Raw genomic sequence first — 23,210 nt, forward strand, 5'->3', positions numbered from 1 at the left:
GGAGTTCCTCTTTAAGTAATTAATAAAGCAAAGGCCTTTTTGCTGGATCCCAAATTATATTCAGTTCAGCGCAAAGGTGGTCAGTGAGATGCTAATGATTTTAATTTGATGCAAATTTTATATTGGTTTTGTGCCCTGAGATGCCTCACTAAATTAAGTTCAAACAAGGAATTGAGAAAATTGCCATTGCAAAAAAATGATAACATTTTAACTATGTATGTATACGATGTACATTCATCCAGAGTAAAAATGCACTGTAATTTTTTTCTTCCTGTTTAGCTTTCACTCACAGTAGGCAGTGGAAAAACAGAGGGAGAGAGGGGGACAGGGGAAGCGTGAGAAAAAAGGAGAGAGGGAGAGAGAGAGAGAGAGAGAGAGACAGAGAGAGAGAGAGAGAGAGACAGTATAATTTTTTTTTTTTAAGGGGACAGAAATTGTCCCTTACCTCCATACAATCCAAACAAATAGGCATATTAGTATTAGAAGACCAAGAGTAGGAAGATTGAAGAACAGCATTGCTGGAAGTTCCATAGATGACTCTGGTGGGGATGGAGATGTGGAAATTATATCGGGTATTATTTCAGGTTTATCAAGGAATAGATGTTTCAGCCCCTCCTCTTTGCTGGTAAAGTTCACTGCAACATAAAAAAATATGATATAACATATGTGATACAGACAATATGTGAAGAAGGATCCGCAGACCAGACCAGGTAGATGAAAAAGGCTGGAAAAATTTTATTTGAAAAATTCCACAAACAGTGCAATAAAAAAGACAGAAAGTGCTAACGCGTATCGGGCCTACAATCTGCCCTTAATCATAGCTGAAGTAAATCTGCCTAAAAAAGGGCTTATATGCAGGTGGGGAAAGGAAAAACTCCACCCACTCACCATACAGCCCAAATCTTAAAGGTGCAATACAATGTTATAATACACAAACATGTTACAGACGTATTTAATAACAACAGTATAGAATTTAAGAAAAAGTAAAAAAGGGTTACCACTGAGTATATGTATATATGATATATAATCGAATGCACATAGTAAAATATAGAGTATAAATGTAATGAATATAGTAAATATAGTAAAAAAAGGAGGAAGAAAAACGAGCATTATCATGGGAAATGGGATCATAACACAAGTGTGCAGTTACACCAAAGCATATACAAATATTAATACGTATACACTAAACTTAGATCCCAACGCTTATTTAAACCATCTGGCACACGAGTGCCCATTCGATGGATCCAATAAGCTTCTCTCCTAAGAAGTAAACTATAGATATCCCCTCCTCTAATAGGACATGTAACACGCTCCACCCCTTGGAAAATAAAGGACGAAAGGTCGCCCTTATGGACTGTTTCGAAATGTTTCGAAACAGACGATTTCCTAAAAGTGTTCCAATTGGTTCCGCAATAGTGCTCCGCTATTCGGGCTCTGAGATTACGGGTAGTACACCCTACATACTGTATACGGCATGCAACACAAGAAATCACATAAACAGTGTATTTGGTATTACAATTTACATATTGCTTAATTGGAAAATCCTTATTGGCTGCAAATGAAAAAATTGCAGTACCTCACCTATGACAGTGGCAATAGTGGCAGGTTGAAAAGCCACATGGATATGAACCCACTGTGGTAAGCCAAGTGGGTGTGCGCATGGATGAAGGGGATCGAAAAAGACTAGGGGAGAGGATTGATCCTAAAGTGCGGGCTTTTCTAGCCGAAAAACGACAACCATCATTAACGATTTTTCTAAGCCTGGTATCTGAATGTAACACAGGGATGTATTGTTTTACAATTTTCGTAATCTTATCAAACTCAAGGCTATAATCGGTAACAAAAGTTGGCTTGCCCACTCCATCATTGTTTCGATTGGTGTGTTTCAGCAAATCTGAGCGTGGTCTTCTAGTGCCCCTAGAGCGTCCCACAGCCAGTTGTCGTTTATTATACCCCCTGCACCTTAACCTTTCTTCAACTAATGAAAATTCTTGATCGAGTACATCTATGTTTGAGCAGTTTCTAACTGCCCTTGTAAATTCCCCGGTGGGGATGACATTAATGGTATGCCTAGGATGACATGAATTTGCAAGTAAAATCGAGTTTCCTGCTGTCGGTTTGCGATACGTTCGTGTTGAGACCGTGTGGGAAATAGGGTCTGCAGTTAAAGTCAGATCCAAATAATCAATTTTGAGGAAATCAGAGTTCATGGTAAATCTCAAATTAAGATCATTTTCGTTGGCATAGGCCAAAAAATCCCCCAGGAGGGCCGGAGGACCCCCCCACACCAAAAGCAAATCGTCAATAAATCTGCCATACCAAATAATATGGCAGGCATAGGGGTTATCATCTCCAAAGATGCGGAGCTCCTCCCACCAACCCATGTACAGGTTTGCAAGGGAGGGGGAAAACTTTGCCCCCATAGAAGCTCCGCATCTCTGGAGATAAAACCCCAAATCAAACATGAAATAATTGTGTGTGAGGAGGTACTCGACGGCCCTCCCAAGGAAAACCTGCAAAGGGACATCGAACGATGAATATTTACGGAGATGAAAATCTAGAGCCTCTAGGGCCAAAGTATGTGGAATGGACGAATACAGGGATGTAACATCCATAGTAATCCATAGATACTCTGATTTCCACACAAAACCGTCAAAACTAGATAGAACATGTCGTGTGTCCTGTAGATAGATAATTTTGATTTCCTCAAAATTGATTATTTGGATCTGACTTTAACTGCAGACCCTATTTCCCACACGGTCTCAACACGAACGTATCGCAAACCGACAGCAGGAAACTCGATTTTACTTGCAAATTCATGTCATCCTAGGCATACCATTAATGCCATCCCCACCGGGGAATTTACAAGGGCAGTTAGAAACTGCTCAAACATAGATGTACTCGATCAAGAATTTTCATTAGTTGAAGAAAGGTTAAGGTGCAGGGGGTATAATAAACGACAACTGGCTGTGGGACGCTCTAGGGGCACTAGAAGACCACGCTCAGATTTGCTGAAACACACCAATCGAAACAATGATGGAGTGGGCAAGCCAACTTTTGTTACCGATTATAGCCTTGAGTTTGATAAGATTACGAAAATTGTAAAACAATACATCCCTGTGTTACATTCAGATACCAGGCTTAGAAAAATCGTTAATGATGGTTGTCGTTTTTCGGCTAGAAAAGCCCGCACTTTAGGATCAATCCTCTCCCCTAGTCTTTTTCGATCCCCTTCATCCATGCGCACACCCACTTGGCTTACCACAGTGGGTTCATATCCATGTGGCTTTTCAACCTGCCACTATTGCCACTGTCATAGGCGAGGTACTGCAATTTTTTCATTTGCAGCCAATAAGGATTTTCCAATTAAGCAATATGTAAATTGTAATACCAAATACACTGTTTATGTGATTTCTTGTGTTGCATGCCGTATACAGTATGTAGGGTGTACTACCCGTAATCTCAGAGCCCGAATAGCGGAGCACTATTGCGGAACCAATTGGAACACTTTTAGGAAATCGTCTGTTTCGAAACATTTCGAAACAGTCCATAAGGGCGACCTTTCGTCCTTTATTTTCCAAGGGGTGGAGCGTGTTACATGTCCTATTAGAGGAGGGGATATCTATAGTTTACTTCTTAGGAGAGAAGCTTATTGGATCCATCGAATGGGCACTCGTGTGCCAGATGGTTTAAATAAGCGTTGGGATCTAAGTTTAGTGTATACGTATTAATATTTGTATATGCTTTGGTGTAACTGCACACTTGTGTTATGATCCCATTTCCCATGATAATGCTCGTTTTTCTTCCTCCTTTTTTTACTATATTTACTATATTCATTACATTTATACTCTATATTTTACTATGTGCATTCGATTATATCTATATATATAAAATCGGATGTATGTGTGTGTGTGTGTGTGTGTGTGTGTATGTGTGTGTGTGTGTGTGTATGTGCCGCGATCACTCGAAAACCCCTTGACCGATTTGAACGAAACTTGGTATACAGGTTCCTTACTACCTGGGATGATAGGTTCTGGGGGTCTCGCGGCCCCCCTGCCCACCTGGGCGGAGCTACAAACAGCAAATCAGATTCCACCCATTCAAGTCAATGGAAAAAATGTAAAAGGCTGCCATTCTCACAGTAATCAAGCCAGAGTCCCCACACTTGGCACAGTTGGTCACTTGGTGACCGAGGTTACAAATCCAGGAAAAGCGGGTGGAGCATAAAACAGCCAATCAAAATTCAGCCATTCCTTTTAAATGGGAAAAAATGCAGCCATTCTTACACTGTTAATCGCAGGGTTCTCAAACTTGCCACACTTCGCCACTGGGTGAATAAGATTAAGATTTTGGAAAGTGGGTGGAGCCTACAACAGCCAATCAAAATTCACCTATTGCGTTTAAAGGGGAATATTTAAACTGCTGCCATTCTTACACTGTTTATGGCAGAGGCTTCAGACTTGCTGCAGTCAGTCATTAGGTGACTGGGGTCCAAATTCACTAAAGGGGCGGGGCCACAAACAGCCAATCAGATTTCTTTGCTGGATAAACTGCTTCCATTCACACAATTTTGATGCCAGGAACCTGAAAGCTCACAAAATTGGTCATTGAGTGACTGTGTGACAAGGTTACACAAAGTGGGTGGAGCCAAAAACACATTTTACTGGGAAAATATAAACTGCAGCCATTCTTACACTGTTAATGGCAGGGTTGTCAAACTTTGCACAGTTGGTCATTGAGTGAATGTGATTAGGATTTTGGGAAGTGGGTAGAGCCTACAACAGCCAATCAAAATTCAACTTTTGATTGTCAAAGGGAATATTTAAACTGCAACCATTCTTATACTGTTAATAGCAGATGCCTCAAACCTGGTACAGCTGGGCACTGGGTGACTGGGGTTCAAATTCAGAAAGGGGCGGAGCCACAAACAGCCAATCAGATATACAAAGTATTGATACCAAGGATCCCAAAGCTGATAAACTTGGTAATTGAGTGACTATATGTCAAGGTTACAAAAAGTGGGCGGTGCCAGAAACTTAATTTTTTACATGGCAGGGTTCCCAAACTTGATACAATTGGCCACTGGGTGCCTGGGATTATTATTCAGAAATGTGGGTGGAGCCTACAACAGCCAATCAAAATTCAGCTATTGATTTTCATGGGGAATATTTACATTGCTACCATTCTTACACTGTTAATGGCAGAGGCCTCAAACCTGATACAGTCAGTAATTGGGTGACTGGGGACCAAATTCACTAAAGGCGGTGGAGCCACAAACAGCCAATCAGATTTGTTAGATTGATTTCAGCCATTCTGTTATTGGCAGGGTTCTCAAACTTGACACAGTTGGCCACTGGGTGACTAGGATTAATATTTAGGAAAGTGGGTGGAGTGTACAGCAGCCAATCAAAATTCATCTTTTGATTTTCAAGGGGAATATTTACATTGCTGCCATTCTTGCACTGTTAATGGCACAGATTATTATACAGAAAAGTGGGTGGAGCCTAAAAAAAACAATCAAAATTCACCTGTTGATTTTCAAAGGGAATATTAAAATTGCTGCCATTCTTGCACTGTTAATGGCACAAGCCTCAAACCTGGTACAGTTGATCATTGGGTCACTGGGGTTCAAATTCAGAAAAGGGGATAGAGGAGGCATGGGCAAACTTGGCCCTCCAGCTGTTGAGGAACTACAAGTCCCACAATGCATTGCAGGAGTCTGACAGCCACAGTCATGACTCATAAAGGCAAATGCATTGTGGGATTTGTAGTTCCTTAACAGCTGGAGGGCCAAGTTTGCCCATGCCTGTGATAGAGCCACAAACAGCCAATCAGATGTTTCATTTCACTGGGAAAATACAAATTATTGATGCCAAGGACCCAAAGCTCACAAACATGGTCATTGAGTGACTGTGTGTCCAGTTTACAAAAAGTGGGCGGAGCCAAAAACAAATTTCAATGGGAAAATGTAAACTGCAGCCCTTCTTCACTGTTAATGGCAGGGATCTCAAACTTTGCCAAGATGGTCACTGGGTGACTGAGATTAATATTCAGGGAAGTGGGTGGAGCCTATAATAGCCAAAATAGCCAAAATAGTCAAAATTCACCTGTTGATTTTCAAAAGGAATATTTAAATTGCTGCCATTTTTACACTGGTATTAGCAGATCAGAGCAGTTTCTAGGCTAAATTTCACCCAGGGCGAGGGTGTAAAAATCGCCCCCCACCCCACCCCCATGGAGCCAGGCATAGGTGCCCGCAGTACAGGTTGAACAGGTTAGCTACGTAGGTGCCTCCAGTATAGGGTAGCCTGCATAGTTGCCCCCAGTGTAGGTTAGATAGGTAGGTGCCTGCTTTATAGGTTATCTACGTTGGTGCCTCCAGTATAGGGTAGCCCGTATAGTTGCCACCAGTGTGGGTTAGATAGGTAGGTGCCCCCAGTATAGTTTAGATAGGTAGGTGCCCGCAGTATAGGTTAGATAGGTAGGTTCCCGCAGTATAGGTTCGATAGGTAGGTTCCCCCAGTATGGGTTAGATCGGTAGGTTCCCCCAGTATAGGTTCAATAGGTAGGTTCCCCCAGTATAGGTTAGATAGGTAGGTCCCCCCAGTATGGGTTAGATAGGTAGGTTCCTGCAGTTTAGGATAGTTAGGTAGGTTCCCGCAGTATAGCTTGGCTAGGTAGGTTCCCGCAGTATAGGTTAGTTAGGTAGGTTCCCGCAGTATAGGTTAGTTAGGTAAGTTCCCGCAGTATAGGATAGTTAGGTAGGTTCCCACAGTATAGCTTGGCTAGGTAGGTTCTCGCAGTATAGGTTAGTTAGGTAGGTTCCCACAGTATAGGTTAGTTAGGTAGGTTCCCGCAGTATAGGTTAGTTAGGTAGGTTCCCGCAGTATAGGATAGTTAGGTAGGTTCCTACAGTATAGCTTGGCTAGGTAGGTTCCCGCAGTATAGGTTAGTTAGGTAGGTTCCCGCAGTATAGGTTAGTTAGGTAGGTTCCCGCAGTATAGGTTAGTTAGGTAGGTTCCCACAGTATAGGTTAGTTAGGTAGGTAGGTTCCTGCAGTGTAGGATAAATAGGTAGGTTCCTGCAGTTTAGGTTAGTTAGGTAGGTTCCCACAGTTTAGGTTAGTTGGTATGGGCGGTATGAGTTGGGCGCAGGAGCGGGGGGAGCGAACATAATAGTAATAACTCACCTGCTTCCGCCGAACCCGCGCTGCTTCAATGTCCTTCCTTTCCCGGCATCTATCTCATTAGTCACAGTGCTTCCTGTGATGACATGCGGTATGTCATCACAGGGGGCGCTGTTACCAGGCGACGGACGCCGGGAGAGGAAAGATATTGAAACTGCGGGGAACGGATGAAGAAGGTGAGTTATAACTATTATGTCCGTTCCCCCGCTCCGGCGCCCCCCCTCCTGCCGCACAATAAAGCACCCCGGGCGATTGCACGTATCACACACCCATAGAAACGGGGCTGTAGCAGATGCCTCAAACCTGCTATAGTTGGTCATTGGGTGACTGGGGTTCAAATGTTGGAGAGGAGTGCAGCCACAGACAGCCAATCTGATTTGTTTAATTTCTATGGGAATATACAAATTATTGATGCCAAAGACCCCGAAGTTCACAAACTTGGTCATTGAGTGTTCGTGCATTAGGGTTAGAAAAAGTGGGCGGAGCCAAAACCGGTCAAATACATACACAGGCAGTTCCACGTCATTAGTGGGTGGAGACAAATGCAAATTTCACTGGGAAAATGTAAACTGCAGCCATACTTACACTGTTAATGGTAGGGTTCTCAAACTTTGCACAGTTGGTCACTGGGTGACTGGGTTAAATATTCAGAAAAGTGGGTGGAGCCTACAAAAGTGAATCAAACTTCACCTATTGCTTCTCAAGGGGAATATTTAATTGCTGCCATTCTTGCACTGTTAATGGCACAGGCCTCAAACCTGCTACAGTTGGTCATTGGGTGACTGGGGTTCAAATTCAGAAAAGGGGTGGAGCCACAAACAGCCAATCAGATTTTTTTCATTTCAATGCAAATTATTGTTTCCAAAGACCGCAAAGCTCACAAACTTGGTCATTGAGTAATTGTGTGTTATGGTTAGAAAAAGTGGGCGGAGCCAACACTAGCCAAATACATACCCGGGCAACGCCGGGCAATCAGCTAGTATCATATATACATATACTCAGTGGTAACCCTTTTTTACTTTTTCTTAAATTCTATACTGTTGTTATTAAATACGTCTGTAACATGTTTGTGTATTATAACATTGTATTGCACCTTTAAGATTTGGGCTGTATGGTGAGTGGGTGGAGTTTTTCCTTTCCCCACCTGCATATAAGCCCTTTTTAGGCAGATTTACTTCAGCTATGATTAAGGGCAGATTGTAGGCCCGATACGCGTTAGCACTTTCTGTCTTTTTTATTGCACTGTTTGTGGAATTTTTCAAATAAAATTTTTCCAGCCTTTTTCATCTACCTGGTCTGGTCTGCGGATCCTTCTTCACATATTGACTGGTTTGGCTTCCCAGATCCTGCACCGACCGGTTGGAGGTGAGGGGGGTAGAGCGTATTTGAACTTTCCTACTTTGCATATGTGATACAGAGTAAGAACACTAAGTATAAGAAACTCATAAATATACATAAAAACCTTGCTGTGCTTTGAGCTGTCTTGTGGATCAGTTAGTCTTGTCATAACCGTTAATGTAACATTGATCATATTTGTGTATTTCCAGGCATGAAAAATAAACACATGGGAAGGGGGGGGGGGGGTTCAGATGGCAGATATCCACTCAGCTTTATTCCCCAGAAGCACCTCGGAAGATGTTGGCAAATCATGGATTCTCTGAATGCACCTTTAGAGCCTGCCTGTCCTGCTCCTCCTGTCCCTATATAACCACATAGTAACTCGTAGCAGCTGATTTCGGCACAACCCTGCGACGATCGTTTTAGCACCAGACCTGTGTGCCTGATATGCGTGCTCGGAGTTACAGCTCAGCACTGCACAAATTAGTAAAAATAAAAGGGTAATTCAGCCGCTGGCGTTACGTGTCCCCCCAAGCTGCTACAACTCGGAAGGGAAATAGAAATGAGCACAGGTCCAGAGTTTGTACAGGAGCTGCATGAGCCATTTTTCAGCTTCATCCTGTGACAAAATATCCAAAGCTGATAACAAATGGACTTTAGTAACCACCACTGGTAACTGCAGCTGGAAGGTGCATGGCAAAGCAGACATATTGGAAGTGGAGTTGGAGGGTTGTCACGGTAGAAGTAACCAGACCTGGAGACCAGCAGGAACCATGCTAGGAAAAAAGGCAGTGCTTGGCATCTGAACAAAAGAGGGCATGTATTTGAAGTTTATGTCCCACAGTATACCCTGGCCAACCAGTGTCTAAAAGTATGTCCCACCATCACATTGTCCCCTTTCTACCTCCTCCCATCACAGCTTTTAGAGGTTCCCACTTCTCAGTACATGTCTTCTGTCGCCCCTTTATATTGCTCTTCAGTTTACAGGCCCCATTTTGGTGCTTCCCAAACATTGTTGGGACAAGGTTCCTCTACATCCAAGGCCCTACGCACACACCTGCCAGACCTTGACTGCATGCACAACCCCCTTCCCACTCCAATCATTTTCTCAAGCAGATATAGAGAGGTTGTCTCGGGTGCCCCCACTTGCCCACCCATATAAGAGATAATAACTTGTCCACACACTCAACAGCTCTTCTGATTGTGCCACTGATATCATAGTGAATGGCAATGGACTTACCTTTGCCAGTTATAACAATCTGATAACCAACTCCTTCTAAGAAGAACGTTCGGTCTGTATCTGGAGTGAGGACAGCTGTGCAGTTTGACATCAAAAAAGCCTGAGATACCCCATCTTCACAAGTCACATTCACAGGTCCTTCAGCCTCAGGGATCTTACAAAAGAAGTCAATGCCATTTTTGACTTCCAGGCTCTTCCCATATAGGGAACTTTCCCTGCAGAACCAGAGAATCAACCACACAGCATCTTCAGCTGCAAAATAAGAGAAATATGAAAGTAAAGCAAAATGCAGCATTCTGAATGTAGTATTTTAAAAAAAGCACATTAATCGCTCAGCGCTTTCGATAGCGCTGCCAATTTATAATGTGAACAAGGCCTTTGAGCAGGTTTGGGAGTCTGGAAAGACATCTCCATTATCCACAGGGTAGCAGAAAGAACAGAGATGGAGCACCGGCTCTTGCTATTCGGATTTTATTGCAAACACATAGGCATTACAGGTAACCAGATAGGTGAGGGTGAAGGTACCGGCCTGACAGCCGTTTCGCGGCAACTGCCGCTTTCTCAAAGGCACAAAAGGTATACCTTTTGTGCCTTTTGAGAAAAAAACGGATACCTTTTGTGCCTTTGAGAAAGCGGCAGTTGCCGCGAAACGGCTGTCAGGCCGGTACCTTCACCCTCACCTATCTGGTTACCTGTAATGCCTATGTGTTTGCAATAAAATCCGAATAGCAAGAGCCGGTGCTCCATCTCTGTTCTTTCTGCTACCCTGTGAATTATACCTCTGGACTGTGAGCACGGCCAGCAATAGGAGCAACCACATTGTGTCAGCTGTCAGCTAGCGTTTGGTGCCAACCATATACATCCTCTTTTTTGATTACATCTCCATTATCTGTGCAGTGTTTTAGCCAATCAGCAATTTGCACAAGTGTTGCTTGAATAAACTTACCTTGGACCCCTGGGAGCTGGGAGATAAAAAAACACATCAAGAAGCTGCCAAGTAAGAGACCTGAGGAAGAAAAGGGTGGTATCAGCTATTTCCAAATACCACCAATACAAATTAGAAAAAATAAAAAGCACACAAGGTATTTTGAGACCAGTTTTCCCCTTAACCTCCCTGGCGGTACGCAGTTTCAGAGGCTGCGTCCGCGTGAGGATTTTTTTTAAAAAAAATGTGTTTTGTAATGGTTCAGCTAACACTTCGCTAGCTAACTATGTCCCCCAAGCCCCGCCGCACCTATCTAAACCCTCGATCGCCGCCGCCAATATTTACCCCTCCGCGATCCCGCGAGAGCCGCAGCTTCACCATTCAGCTTCACTCGTTGCTATGGGGACGATCGGACATGATGTCTGACGTCATGACGTCATGCGCAGTCCCGATCCTCCCCATAGCAAAGCCTGGAGCTGATTGGGAGGCTGCGCCATTGTGGAATCCCTGGGGGGTACATATACCGGCGGCGATCAGGGGGGATCGGTGGAGAGCTGCGAAACTTGGGGGACATAGTTAGCTAGCCAAGTGCTAGCTTAAGCATAAAGAGCAAATTTTATTTTAAAAAATCCACCCGGGGCCCTGTGATCCTCTGCGGCGGCTAGCTCGAGCGTAGCTCAGGGCTGCCGCCAGGAGAGTTAAGCATACTGCTTGGCATATGTTTGATGTCTGAGTCTACCAAGAGCTGAATCATTGTCGGGGGTGCTACAAACGGCAGCAACAGTTTTACTTTTTGAACATTACGGTATGATTCTGGACTACCAGGAGGGGGAGGATACTAAAATCACAGGTAGAGGCTATAGATGAGCAAAAATTTTGCATAATCGTAATTTTGCATTGTACTTCTCAATTACGATGCAAATTTCAGGGAAATGCGTGATTAATTTTGCATGGAAAGGTAATCCATCCATAATTTCGTATCAATTTGTGCCGTCTTTGCCGGTTAATAGCAAAGCTCCCATACATGCTTTTTGAGATTTTTTTTGAGATAAAGCTTTTGGCAGGTGGAGTCGGGTGCATATTACATGAAGGGCTTCGTCGGGCGGGCAAAGTGGCAGATGCAGCATCACAAGGCCACTTCATGCATTCACTTTTTCTTCCTCTGATTGGAGGTGCACGGAGGTTGAGCTTGATAGTCACATGTCTTTTTGTTCACATGTGGTTTTGCATGCGCAACTGCAATGATATAATATGAAAGAATCCTCAATCAAGAGGACCACCACAGGGCATTACAAAAAGTTTCATTAATCTGCATAGTGGTGATGACAGTGTAACATATTTTTGTGTTTACTGCGATTCAAGTTGGAGGCTACTGTAGAATTGCCGTATTTTTTTCAGCATATAATATGCACTTTTTCTCCCCCAAAAATGGTGAGAAAAAGTCCCTGCGTCTTATATGAAGAATACAGGGAGTACCCAAATTATGAACGCTGCTGAAATGAACCGCCAACGCACCGCAACATCGGGACTCCTTGCATTGCCCCTCCCCCCCTCCCCAAGTCTCCCACTCCCCCTGTATCGTCCTCTGCCCCTGTGTGGAAGTATGAGAAGTGGCAGTGTAGCTCACCTCATCAGCAGTTCCAGCAGCGAACACAGACCTTTCCATTCCTGCACGAAGCAGACACTAGGGGAGCTGTGCAGGAGAGGACTGTGTTCACCAGCTCAGGGCCATTTTGGGGGGCTGGAGGGGTCGCAGCATGGGGGGAAAGCTATGCTATAGTTCAGCGGGGAGGGGGGACAGTCCCTCCTCCCCATATCTCGGGCTCTCCCCTCTGCGCTCCCCTCCAGCATCAATAAGCGTGTGTGTGCCGGCAGCGGCAGATCCACATACCTTCCTTGCATTCCATTGTGGATGTTCCTCTTCCGGCATAAACAGGAAGTAGCATCAGACACTAGAAAGAGAAACATGCGCGCTGGAACACAAGGAAGGTATGTGGATCTGCCGCTGCCCTCCGCCTGCATACACGCTTATTGATGCTGGAGAGCAGAGGGGAAAGCCCAAGGCGAGGGGGGGAACTGTCCCCCCTCCCCGCCGATGTGCAGTATGGCTTTCCCCTTATGCTGCGACCCCTCCAGCCCCCCAAAACAGACCTGAGCGGGCCCCAGAGGGGGGGGGCCCGCTCAGAATTTCTGCAGGGCCCAGCGGGTCCTAGTTACGCCCCTGACTGCCGCTTGTCATACTTACATACGGGGGCAGAGGCAACTACACAGGGAAGTCTCAGACACACGGCAAGGGGGGTGCCGGGAGTGGAGGCAAAATGGGGGACAGAGGAGGCAAAGCAGGGGACAAAAGGAGCCACACTGGGGACAGGAAGTGACACACTCGGGATAGAAGGAGACACAGGAGGACACAATAATTGAGGGAGAACATGTACAATATGCTCCTGGACTATGGCCGCACCAGGTTTAGTAATGTTTTCCTTGGTTTTTGCACTCTAAACCTAGGTGCCTCTTATATTCTGGAGCATCTTATACTCCGAGAAATAGGGCACATTTGAGTTCATCTATGCTGTATTTATTTGTAGCCAATCGGTAATGTGCACATGTGGTGTGTGAATAACTTACTATGTGCCCTCCTGGGCTGGGACATTAAACACATCAAACATGAACGCATCAGTGGACCTGAGGAAGAGAAGAAATTTCAAAATGATACCTAAAAAAAAAAAGAAAATAAATAACAAACAAAAGCAAGGTATTTAGTGCCCACACTGGTTTACTCCTAAGCACATTACTTGACAAGTAAATGATGCGCTATGAGGTGTATCTCAATTAATTAGAATAGCATTGACAAGTTCATTTTCGTCAGTAATTCAATTCAAAAAGTGAAATTAAGTATTGCATAATACAACTAAAAGAAAATGATTTTAATACAGAAATGTTGGTCTACCATATAGCAGAGACTGGGCAAATCCCAAATCTGAATCTAAAAAGATTCTCAATTTTCTTGAGTTTTTCGAATCTAACGAATCCTGCACATAAGATTTGTGTGACCCGTATAAGAATAGTAGTTAGACCAAAGGCCACACACGATACAATAAATTGACCCTAAAAAAAATCTAAAGTTTTTTTTTTCATTTGACTTAAAAATCCAATCGGATTTCCCGTTTTCTTTTCAATTTTTATCGATCCGGAATGCTGGAAAATGTTCTTCAATTTTTCTAAAGATTGTCTGGGGTGTGTTAGATTGTCACTTTATTAATATACACACCCTAGCAATTTTCTCAGTTTCCAATCAGTTTTATCATAATTGGGGGAAAATTGAACATAGGTGTGTGGTACATTAGTCATATTTTTGAATGTTACCATCAGTCAGAAAATTTTAATGCAATTCTTAAATTGAACAGATATTTGAAAAATTGTATGGTGTGTGGCCACCTTTAGAAAATACTATTCTAAATCTAACTACTACTCTTAAGGTGGCCACACACACAATACAATAAAATGATCCAATTTTACAAAAATTCGATAAATATGATCGGATCTCCCGAACAAAATCAAAAAACTTTTTTTTTTCATTCGACTTAAAAAAAATCCGATCGGATTTCCCGTTTTCTTTTTGATTTTTAGCGATCCGTAATGCTGGAAAATTTTCTTCAGCTTTTCTAAAGATTGTATGGTGTGTGTTAGATTGTCAATTTCTTAATATACACATCCTAGCAACTTTCTCAGAGTTTCCAATCATTTTTATCATAATTGGGGAAAAATTGAACATAGGTGTGTGGTACATTGGTCATATTTCTGAAATGTTACAATCAGTCAGAAAAATTGATAACAATTCTGAAATTGAACAGATATTTGAAAAATGGTATGGTGTGTGGCCACCTTTACATATATCACACAATTCTTACAGTATATACAGGATTTGTTAGATTCAAAAAACTTGAGAAACTTTTTGGATTCATATTCGAGAAAGTTTAAGATTAGTCCCATCTCTACTAGGTCCATGTACGCACTCAATACTTGGGTGGAGCTCCTTTTGCACAAACGACTCCTTCCGTGCGGCGTGGCATGGAGGCGATTAGCCTGTGGCTAGGTGTTATGAGGTGTTATGGAAGGCCAAGGATGCTTTGATAGCCACCCACAATGAGGCCCTGGTAGACTCCCCTGCCACCCCCTCCCCCCAAGATCTCCCCTCATAGCAGTGCGGTAGGACAGGTGAGTTGCTATGCTTACAGGGAGACCTGAGGGGGGGGGGGGCAGCAGCATTTAGGGCCCTGGGGCAATTGCCCTCTAGACTTTCTTTGGTAGCACCAGCCCTATTAATAGCTGCCTTCAGCTCATTTTTGGGTCTGATGCATAGCTCCCAACTGTCCCTCTTTTGGAGGGACAGTCCCTCTTTGGGAGCCCTGTCCCTCTTTCTCCCTCATTTGTCCCTCTTTCTGGACTTTGTCCCTCTTTCTATGTATATTTCTCTACTAAAAAATGTGTTTGATTGACTCTAAACTTTATTTCCATCCTTTAAATTGATATATTACTAATTTTAAAATGTTAATATGAAGGAAAATTAACCAGGATAGAAAGGACCAGTGTGGTTTGAATTATAAAATAACATATTTGTCTTATGAAATCTTTATGGTATGCGTGACTAGGGTTGTGAAGGGGCGTGATCAGGGGTGTGGCTTAAGTGTCCTTTCTCATCTCAAAAAGTTGGGAGGTGTGGTCTGATGTCTCTCATCTTCCTCTTGACACTACCCTACAGATTCTCTGTGGGATTTAGGTCAGGCGAATTGGCTGGCCACTCAAGCACAGTGATGCCATTGCCATTAAACCAGGTATTGGTGCTTTTGGCAGGATGGGCAAGTGACAAGTCCTGCTGGAAAATGAAATCAGCATCTCCATAAAGCACGACAGCAGAGGGAAGCATGACATGTGCTACCATTTCCTGGCTGATGGCTGTGCTGACTTTGGAAGAAATGTTTTGAAGTGAGACGTATATGGAGGCTTCCATATTTGTTTCCTGTTAAACAATACCAGTTGCCTGGCAGCCCTCCTGGTCTATTTGGCTGCAGTAGTGTCTGTATCACACCAGAAACAAGCATGCAGCTAATCTTGTCAGATCTGACAATAATGCTATAAACAATTGATATGCTGCATGCTTGTTCAGGGTCTGTGGCTAAACTTATTAGAGACAGAGGATCAGCAGGGCTGCCAGGCAACTGGTACTGTTGAAAAGGAAATAAATATGGCAGCCTCCCTATAACTCTTGCTTCAGTTGTCCTTTAAAGTGTAAAGCTGTTTATTAACAGTAGTATATTTAAAAAAACTATCATATTTTCAATCAGAACATTCAGATCACACAGTATTTAATCAATCTATAACATTAACAGGTCCAAAGTATTCACAATATCAAAACCAGTCATAATTATTAATATTTAAAAATCCACCATGCCAATCAATCACTTCTTCAAATAAATGATTTGGGGATTCATTGAGTCCATCAGCTTATTTCTTTTAATGTAGTTTTATCTGAATGATCTGATCGAAAATACGATTGTTCGCTACATTTTTTTACCATTTTTGAGTCCCTTTAAAGGGTACCTGAGATCAGCAGTGGAGAGATATATATACATACCTGGGTCTTCTTCCAAACCCTCTGGGCTAATCGATCCATCTGCATCCTCCTGACCTACCTGGATCATCTGGAATTGGCCCCACAAAGTCCTAAAGTTGGGCCCCTTTGGCCACGCGGGAGTGCGAAGGGGTGCACAGCCGGGCCGCACATGTGCAGTATGCTCCAGACTACAGGACTTTGCCAAGCCAATTCCAGATGACCCAGGAGCGGAGGAGGATGGCGAGGGAGCGATCCTCTTATGGACTTGGGTCACACTCCAACTGAATAGTCCTCTGGAAACACTGGAAATCGGTTACAGGCATTGCCTCTGAAGGAGAAACTAGACTATACAGGATGGGAGGAGGCACCCAACAATGAGTGAATAATGAACCGTAATGATGGTGTTAGTAAGTAACAGTCTTACTTCAATACAGAGGTTAAAGATTTCATTTATTGGACACCAAAATAAACAATGCATTTCTCGGGATTCACTGGCTTCTTCAGGTTAATAAAACAGTGTTGCTTTCCACAAAAGCACAGATGACGAGCGCCTGGCATAGGCACCAAGCAGGTGTATCCCGAGAAATGCGTTGTTTGTATTGATGTCCAATAAATGAAAACTTTAACCTCCATATCGAGCTAAGACTGTTCCTTACTAATACTATGATTATTGTTTATTGCTCACTCATACAGGGGTGCCTCCTCCCACCCTGTATAATAAACAGACAATGGAGAAAAGGTTTTTTTCCAACTCTCTTTTGCCACATCTGAGGTGGGCACATTGGCAAAAAAAAAAACGTGTTCTGTGTGAAGACATATAATAAAAGTTGGGATTTTCCTATACTAGTTGTTGGACTAATTAATGATTATGCTGTCATAGTAACTGTTCCAACCGTTGTTTTATTCAGAGAAATACAAAAAGGGTTGTGATTACTTGTTATAAATTAAAACAAAAACAATGCACTTACCGAGTATCTGTCTGAGGCCATTGAATATCTTCCATGGAAGATCAGACCATGTTTCTTCCTGTCCATGCCCATGACTGGTGTTGTGCCTTTTGTTTTCATAGGTCTCCCCATCATATTCAAGGTTTCTTTGTGTTGGTGTGGGATGCGATGATTCTGACGTGGGACTTTCTACATCACCATCAAGGTTGACTGAACAGCCTTTAAGCCTGACATGAGACATTGTAGCCATACTGTTTTCTTCAAATCTTGTTGGCTTTGATGGCCTGCCTTCAAGCTCACGAGAAACTGTAGCCAGATTGGGTTCTTTAACCCTTTTCTGCTTTATTAGGCTCCCTTTGAGTCTATCAGAAGACTCTGTAGCCTGACTGGTTTCTTCAATTCCTTCCTGCTTTGATGACCTGCCTTCAAGCTCATCAGAAAACAATCTACCCAGTTTGGTTTCTTCCATTTTTTCTGACTTTGTTTGGATGTCTTTAAGTACATTAAAAGACACTTGACTGGTTTCTTTAACTCTTTTCTGCTTTGATGACCTGCCTTCAAGTTCATCAGAAAACACCTTAGCTTGACCAATATCTTCAAGCATTTCTTGAATAGTTGTCCTTTCGTCAAGCTCATCAAAAAACTTTGTAACAGGATTGATTTTTCTAAACCTCTCTGGCTTTGCTGGGATGCTGTAAAGCTCTTCAGAAGATACTGTAGCCAAATTGATATGTTCAACCCTTTCCTGCTCTGCTGGGCAGCCTTCAAGTCTATCAAAAGGCACTGCAGCCAGACTGGTTTCCTCAAATATCTCCTGCTTTGATGACCTGCCTTCAAGTTGTTCAGAAGACACTGTTGTCAGATTGGTTTCTTCAACCCTTTCCTGCTTTGTTGGGATCCCTTCAGGTCGATCAGAAGACATTGTAAAGTGACTGGTTTCTTTAAATCTCTCCTGCTTTGATGACTTGTCTTCAAGTTCTTCAGGAGATACTGTTGCTGGACTGGTCTCTTCAAACCTTTCCTGCATGGCTAAAACCTCTTTAAGCTCATCAGAAAACACTGTAACAGGATTGACTTCTCTAAACTTTTCTGGCTTAGTTGAGATGCTGTCAAGCTCTTCGGAAGATACTGTAGCCAAAATGACTTCTTTGACCCTTTCCTGCTCTGCTGGCCAGCCTTTGAGCCTATCAAAAGGCACTGCAGCAAGACTGGTTTCTTCAACGCTCTCCTGCTTTGATAACTTGCCTTCAAGTTGTTCGGAAGATACTGTGGCTGGATTGTTTTCTTCAAGCCTTTCCTGCATGGTTGGCCTTTCTTCAAACTCCTCAGAAGACACTATTACAGGATCGGTTTCTTTTAACCTTTCTAGGTTTGTTGGAATGTTGTCAAGCTCTTCAGAAGACACTGTAACCAAACTGATTTCCTCAATTCTTTCCTGCTTTGATGACCTGCCTTCAAGCTCATCAGAAAACAATCTACCCAGTTTGGTTTCTTCCATTTTTTCTGACTTTGTTTGGATGTCTTTAAGTACATTAAAAGACACTTGACTGGTTTCTTTAACTCTTTCCTGCTTTGATGACCTGCCTTCAAGTTCATCAGAAAACACCTTAGCTTGACCAATATCTTCAAGCATTTCTTGAATAGTTGTCCTTTCGTCAAGCTCATCAGAAAACTTTGTAACAGGATTGATTTTTCTAAACCTCTCTGGCTTTGCTGGGATGCTGTAAAGCTCTTCAGAAGATACTGTAGCCAAATTGATATGTTCAACCCTTTCCTGCTCTGCTGGGCAGCCTTCAAGTCTATCAAAAGGCACTGCAGCCACACTGGTTTCCTCAAATATCTCCTGCTTTGATGACCTGCCTTCAAGTTGTTCAGAAGACACTGTTGTCAGATTGGTTTCTTCAACCCTTTCCTGCTTTGTTGGGATCCCTTCAGGTCGATCAGAAGACATTGTAAAGTGACTGGTTTCTTTAAATCTCTCCTGCTTTGATGACTTGTCTTCAAGTTCTTCAGGAGATACTGTTGCTGGACTGGTCTCTTCAAACCTTTCCTGCATGGCTAAAACCTCTTTAAGCTCATCAGAAAACACTGTAACAGGATTGACTTCTCTAAACTTTTCTGGCTTAGTTGAGATGCTGTCAAGCTCTTCGGAAGATACTGTAGCCAAAATGACTTCTTTGATCCTTTCCTGCTCTGCTGGCCAGCCTTTGAGCCTATCAAAAGGCACTGCAGCAAGACTGGTTTCTTCAACGCTCTCCTGCTTTGATAACTTGCCTTCAAGTTGTTCGGAAGATACTGTGGCTGGATTGTTTTCTTCAAGCCTTTCCTGCATGGTTGGCCTTTCTTCAAACTCCTCAGAAGACACTATTACAGGATCGGTTTCTTTTAACCTTTCTAGGTTTGTTGGAATGTTGTCAAGCTCTTCAGAAGACACTGTAACCAAACTGATTTCCTCAATTCTTTCCTGCTTTGATGGCCTGTCTTCAAACATACAGGACACTGTAGCGGGATCATTCTCTATAACCCTTTCCCACTTTGTTGGTCTCCCTTCAGGTCCATCAAATGACACTGTAGCCTGACTGCTTTTTACAACTCTTTCGTGTTTTGATGACCTTCTTTCAAGTTCATCAGGAGACCCTGTAGCTTGACCAATCTCTTCAAATATTTCTTGAATAGTTGGCCTTCCTTCAAGCTCATCAGAAAACACTGTAACACGATTGGTTTCTCTAAACCTCTCTGACTTTTTTGGGATGCTATCAAACTCTTCAGAAGATACTGTAGCCAAAATTATTTCTTTACCCCTTTCCGGCTCTTCTGGGCAGCCTTCAAGTCTATCAAAAGGAACTGCAGCCAGACTGGTTTCCTCAAATCTCTCCTGCTTTGATAACTTGCCTTCAAGTTGTTCAGAAGATACTGTAGTCAGATTGGTTTCTTCAACCTTTTCATGTTTTGTTGGGATCCCTTCAGGTCGATCAGAAGACAATGTAGCCTGACTAACTCTCTTCTGCTTTGATGACTTGTCTTCAAGCTCATCTGAAGATACTCTAGCCAAATTGGTTTCTTCAACTCCCTCCTGATTTGATGACCTGCCTTCAAGTTCTTCAGAAGATAATGTTGCTGGACTGGTCCCTTCAAACCTTTCCTGCATGGCTGGCCTTCCATCAAACCCATCAGAAGAAGATGTAGCTGAACTGAGTTCTTCAGATACATACTTGCTTTGATGTGAAATAAAAGCATTGTTTCCAGTGGACTCTTCTCCATCTAGCTTTGTAACTTGTTTTGTTTCAGTTTTAGGTAAACTGTTTCTTACACCACAGGTTTTAATATCCTCATCAGGAGTCACAACCTGCTCTACTTCCACAAAAGGCTGGGTGCCCAGAACAACCTTATCCGATTTCTTGTTTGATTTATTGGGGTCTTCAATGTGTGCATCATATTGTTGACTGGCTTTCTCATTTTTCAAAAGTTCTACTTGGTCCTTCAGTGGACTTTTCAGACTGTGTGGTTCAATGTTTTTCTTGGTCTGCTTCTCGCTGGTGAGATGCTCAGCATTTGATTCTACCTGCTGTTTGTTTGTAGGAACATTTGATTCCTCAACCTTGTTCTTAGGTTTTGCATATTGGTTTTGGCGAAGTATGAACCATGAGTTGTTCGGATCACGGAATGGTGTCGTTCCTTGTTGTTGTGCCGGGATGCTATTTTTTAGTTGAGTTTCTTCAATGTGTTTGAAACAATGTTGATCGGGATCTGTAGGAAAACTGAAAAATAGACACAAGATACAGTACATAGTTAAAAATATGAACGAATGCTATATTAATGTACATTCAGTGCAATAAAATCCCTATCACAGACATTTATTATCCAGATGTGATAGCTTATTCCAGTCTCCTCAACAGTCTATGTAATTCTCTTGTTTTCCTGAGTTTTATCATAGTTGATCTTTTCACACCATGTCAATAAAATGGCTTCTAACCCCCAGCTAGTGTTGGGCGAACATCTAGATGTTCGGGTTCGGGCCGAACAGGCCGAACATGTCCGCGATGTTCGGGTGTTCGACCCGAACTCCGAACATAATGGAAGTCAATGGGGACCCGAACTTTTGTGCTTTGTAAAGCCTCCTTACATGCTACATACCCCAAATTTACAGGGTATGTGCACCTTGGGAGTGGGTACAAGAGGAAAAAAAAATTTAGCAAAAAGAGCTTATAGTTTTTGAGAAAATCGATTTTAAAGTTTCAAAGGGAAAACTGTCTTTTAAATGCGGGAAATGTCTGTTTTCTTTGCACAGGTAACATGCTTTTTGTCGGCATGCAGTCATAAATGTAATACATATAAGAGGTTCCAGGAAAAGGGACCGGTAATGCTAACCCAGCAGCAGCACACGTGATGGAACAGGAGGAGGGTGGCGCAGGAGGAGAAGGCCACGCTTTGAGACACAACAACCCAGGCCTTGCATGAGGACAAGAAGCGTGCGGATAGCATGCTTTGTACCACCATGCAGTCATAAATGTAATAAAGATAAGTGGTTCAATAAACAGGGACCACGCGGCAACGCTAACCCAGCAGCAGCACACGTGATGGAACAGGAGGAGGCGCAGGAGGAGAAGGCCACGCTTTGTGAGACACAACAACCCAGGCCTTGCATGAGGACAAAAAGCGTGCGGAGAGCATGCTTTGTACCGCCATGTAGTCATAAATGTAATAAAGATAAGAGGTTCAATAAACAGGGACCACGCGGCAACGCTAACCCAGCAGCAGCAGCAGCAGCAGCACACGTGATGGAACAGGAGGAGGCGCAGGAGGAGAAGGCCACGCTTTGTGAGACACAACAACCCAGGCCTTGCATGAGGACAAAAAGCGTGCGGATAGCATGCTTTGTACCGCCATGTAGTCATAAATGTAATAAAGATAAGAGGTTCCATAAACAGGGACCGGCAACGCTAACCCAGCAGCAGCAGCAGCAGCAGCACACGTGATGGAACAGGAGGAGGCGCAGGAGGAGAAGGCCACGCTTTGTGAGACACAACAACCCAGGCCTTGCATGAGGACAAAAAGCGTGCGGATAGCATGCTTTGTACCGCCATGTAGTCATAAATGTAATAAAGATAAGAGGTTCCATAAACAGGGACCACGCGGCAACGGTAACCCAGCAGCAGCAGCAGCAGCAGCAGCACACGTGATGGAACAGGAGGAGGCGCAGGAGGAGAAGGCCACGCTTTGTGAGACACAACAACCCAGGCCTTGCATGAGGACAAAAAGCGTGCGGATATAGCAGCAATGCTTTTTGCCGCCATGCAGTCATAAATGTAATACAGATGAGAGGTTCAATAAACAGGGACCGGAAACGCTAAACCATCCCAGATGTTCATCGGTCATGTTACTTGGTTGGGGTCCAGGAGTGTTGCGTAGTCGTTTCCAATCCAGGATTGATTCATTTTAATTTGAGTCAGACGGTCTGCATTTTCTGTGGAGAGGCGGATACGCCGATCTGTGATGATGCCTCCGGCAGCACTGAAACAGCGTTCCGACATAACGCTGGCTGCCGGGCAAGCCAGCACCTCTATTGCGTACATTGCCAGTTCGTGCCAGGTGTCTAGCTTCATGCCCGGTTTCAGGTCCAGCGGTGCCAGCCACAAATCCGTCTGTTCCTTTATTCCCCTCCAAATTTCCTCCCCTGTGTGCTGCTTATCCCCAAGGCAGATCAGCTTCAGCAACGCTTGCTGACGCATGCCAACAGCTGTGCTGCACTGCTTCCACGATCCTACTGCTGCTGGTGCTGGGTTAGCATTTCCGGATGAGGTACAGCTTTGAGATGCGTTGGAGGAGAAGGAGTCAGAGAGGTAGGTGCTGCTGTTGTTATCCAGCTGTTTGCGGCGTGGGCAACACCCGCGCCGTAGCAGGTGAGGAATCGCTGCCAGGCTCCACAAGGTTCACCCAGTGCGCGGTAAGGGAGATGTATCGAC

At 43.5% G+C, this 23,210-nt stretch overlaps 1 protein-coding gene across 4 annotated transcripts in view; it reads right to left on the reverse strand.

Moving 5' to 3' along the window:
- Positions 1-23,210, reverse strand: part of LOC137521933 (enolase-phosphatase E1-like) — a 74,282-nt gene that overhangs the window by 23,637 nt on the left and 27,435 nt on the right. For 2 of the 4 annotated variants that reach the window (XR_011022238.1, XM_068241877.1), the window contains exons 3-7: positions 17,269-21,005; positions 13,315-13,371; positions 10,711-10,770; positions 9,765-10,016; positions 446-635 (exon numbers count right to left, since the gene is read on the reverse strand). Coding sequence is in view for 3 of the 4 variants with exons in the window: in XM_068241877.1 (XP_068097978.1) it covers positions 446-635; positions 9,765-10,016; positions 10,711-10,770; positions 13,315-13,371; positions 17,269-21,005 (4,296 nt within the window). In the remaining variant the exon portion in view is untranslated. The remainder of the gene's footprint in view (positions 1-445; positions 636-9,764; positions 10,017-10,710; positions 10,771-13,314; positions 13,372-17,268; positions 21,006-23,210) is intronic. The other 2 variants (XM_068241879.1, XM_068241878.1) reach the window with 2 other exon arrangements.

This window comes from Hyperolius riggenbachi, chromosome 6 (genome assembly GCF_040937935.1).
Source record: "Hyperolius riggenbachi isolate aHypRig1 chromosome 6, aHypRig1.pri, whole genome shotgun sequence".
Classification (NCBI taxonomy): domain Eukaryota; kingdom Metazoa; phylum Chordata; class Amphibia; order Anura; family Hyperoliidae; genus Hyperolius; species Hyperolius riggenbachi.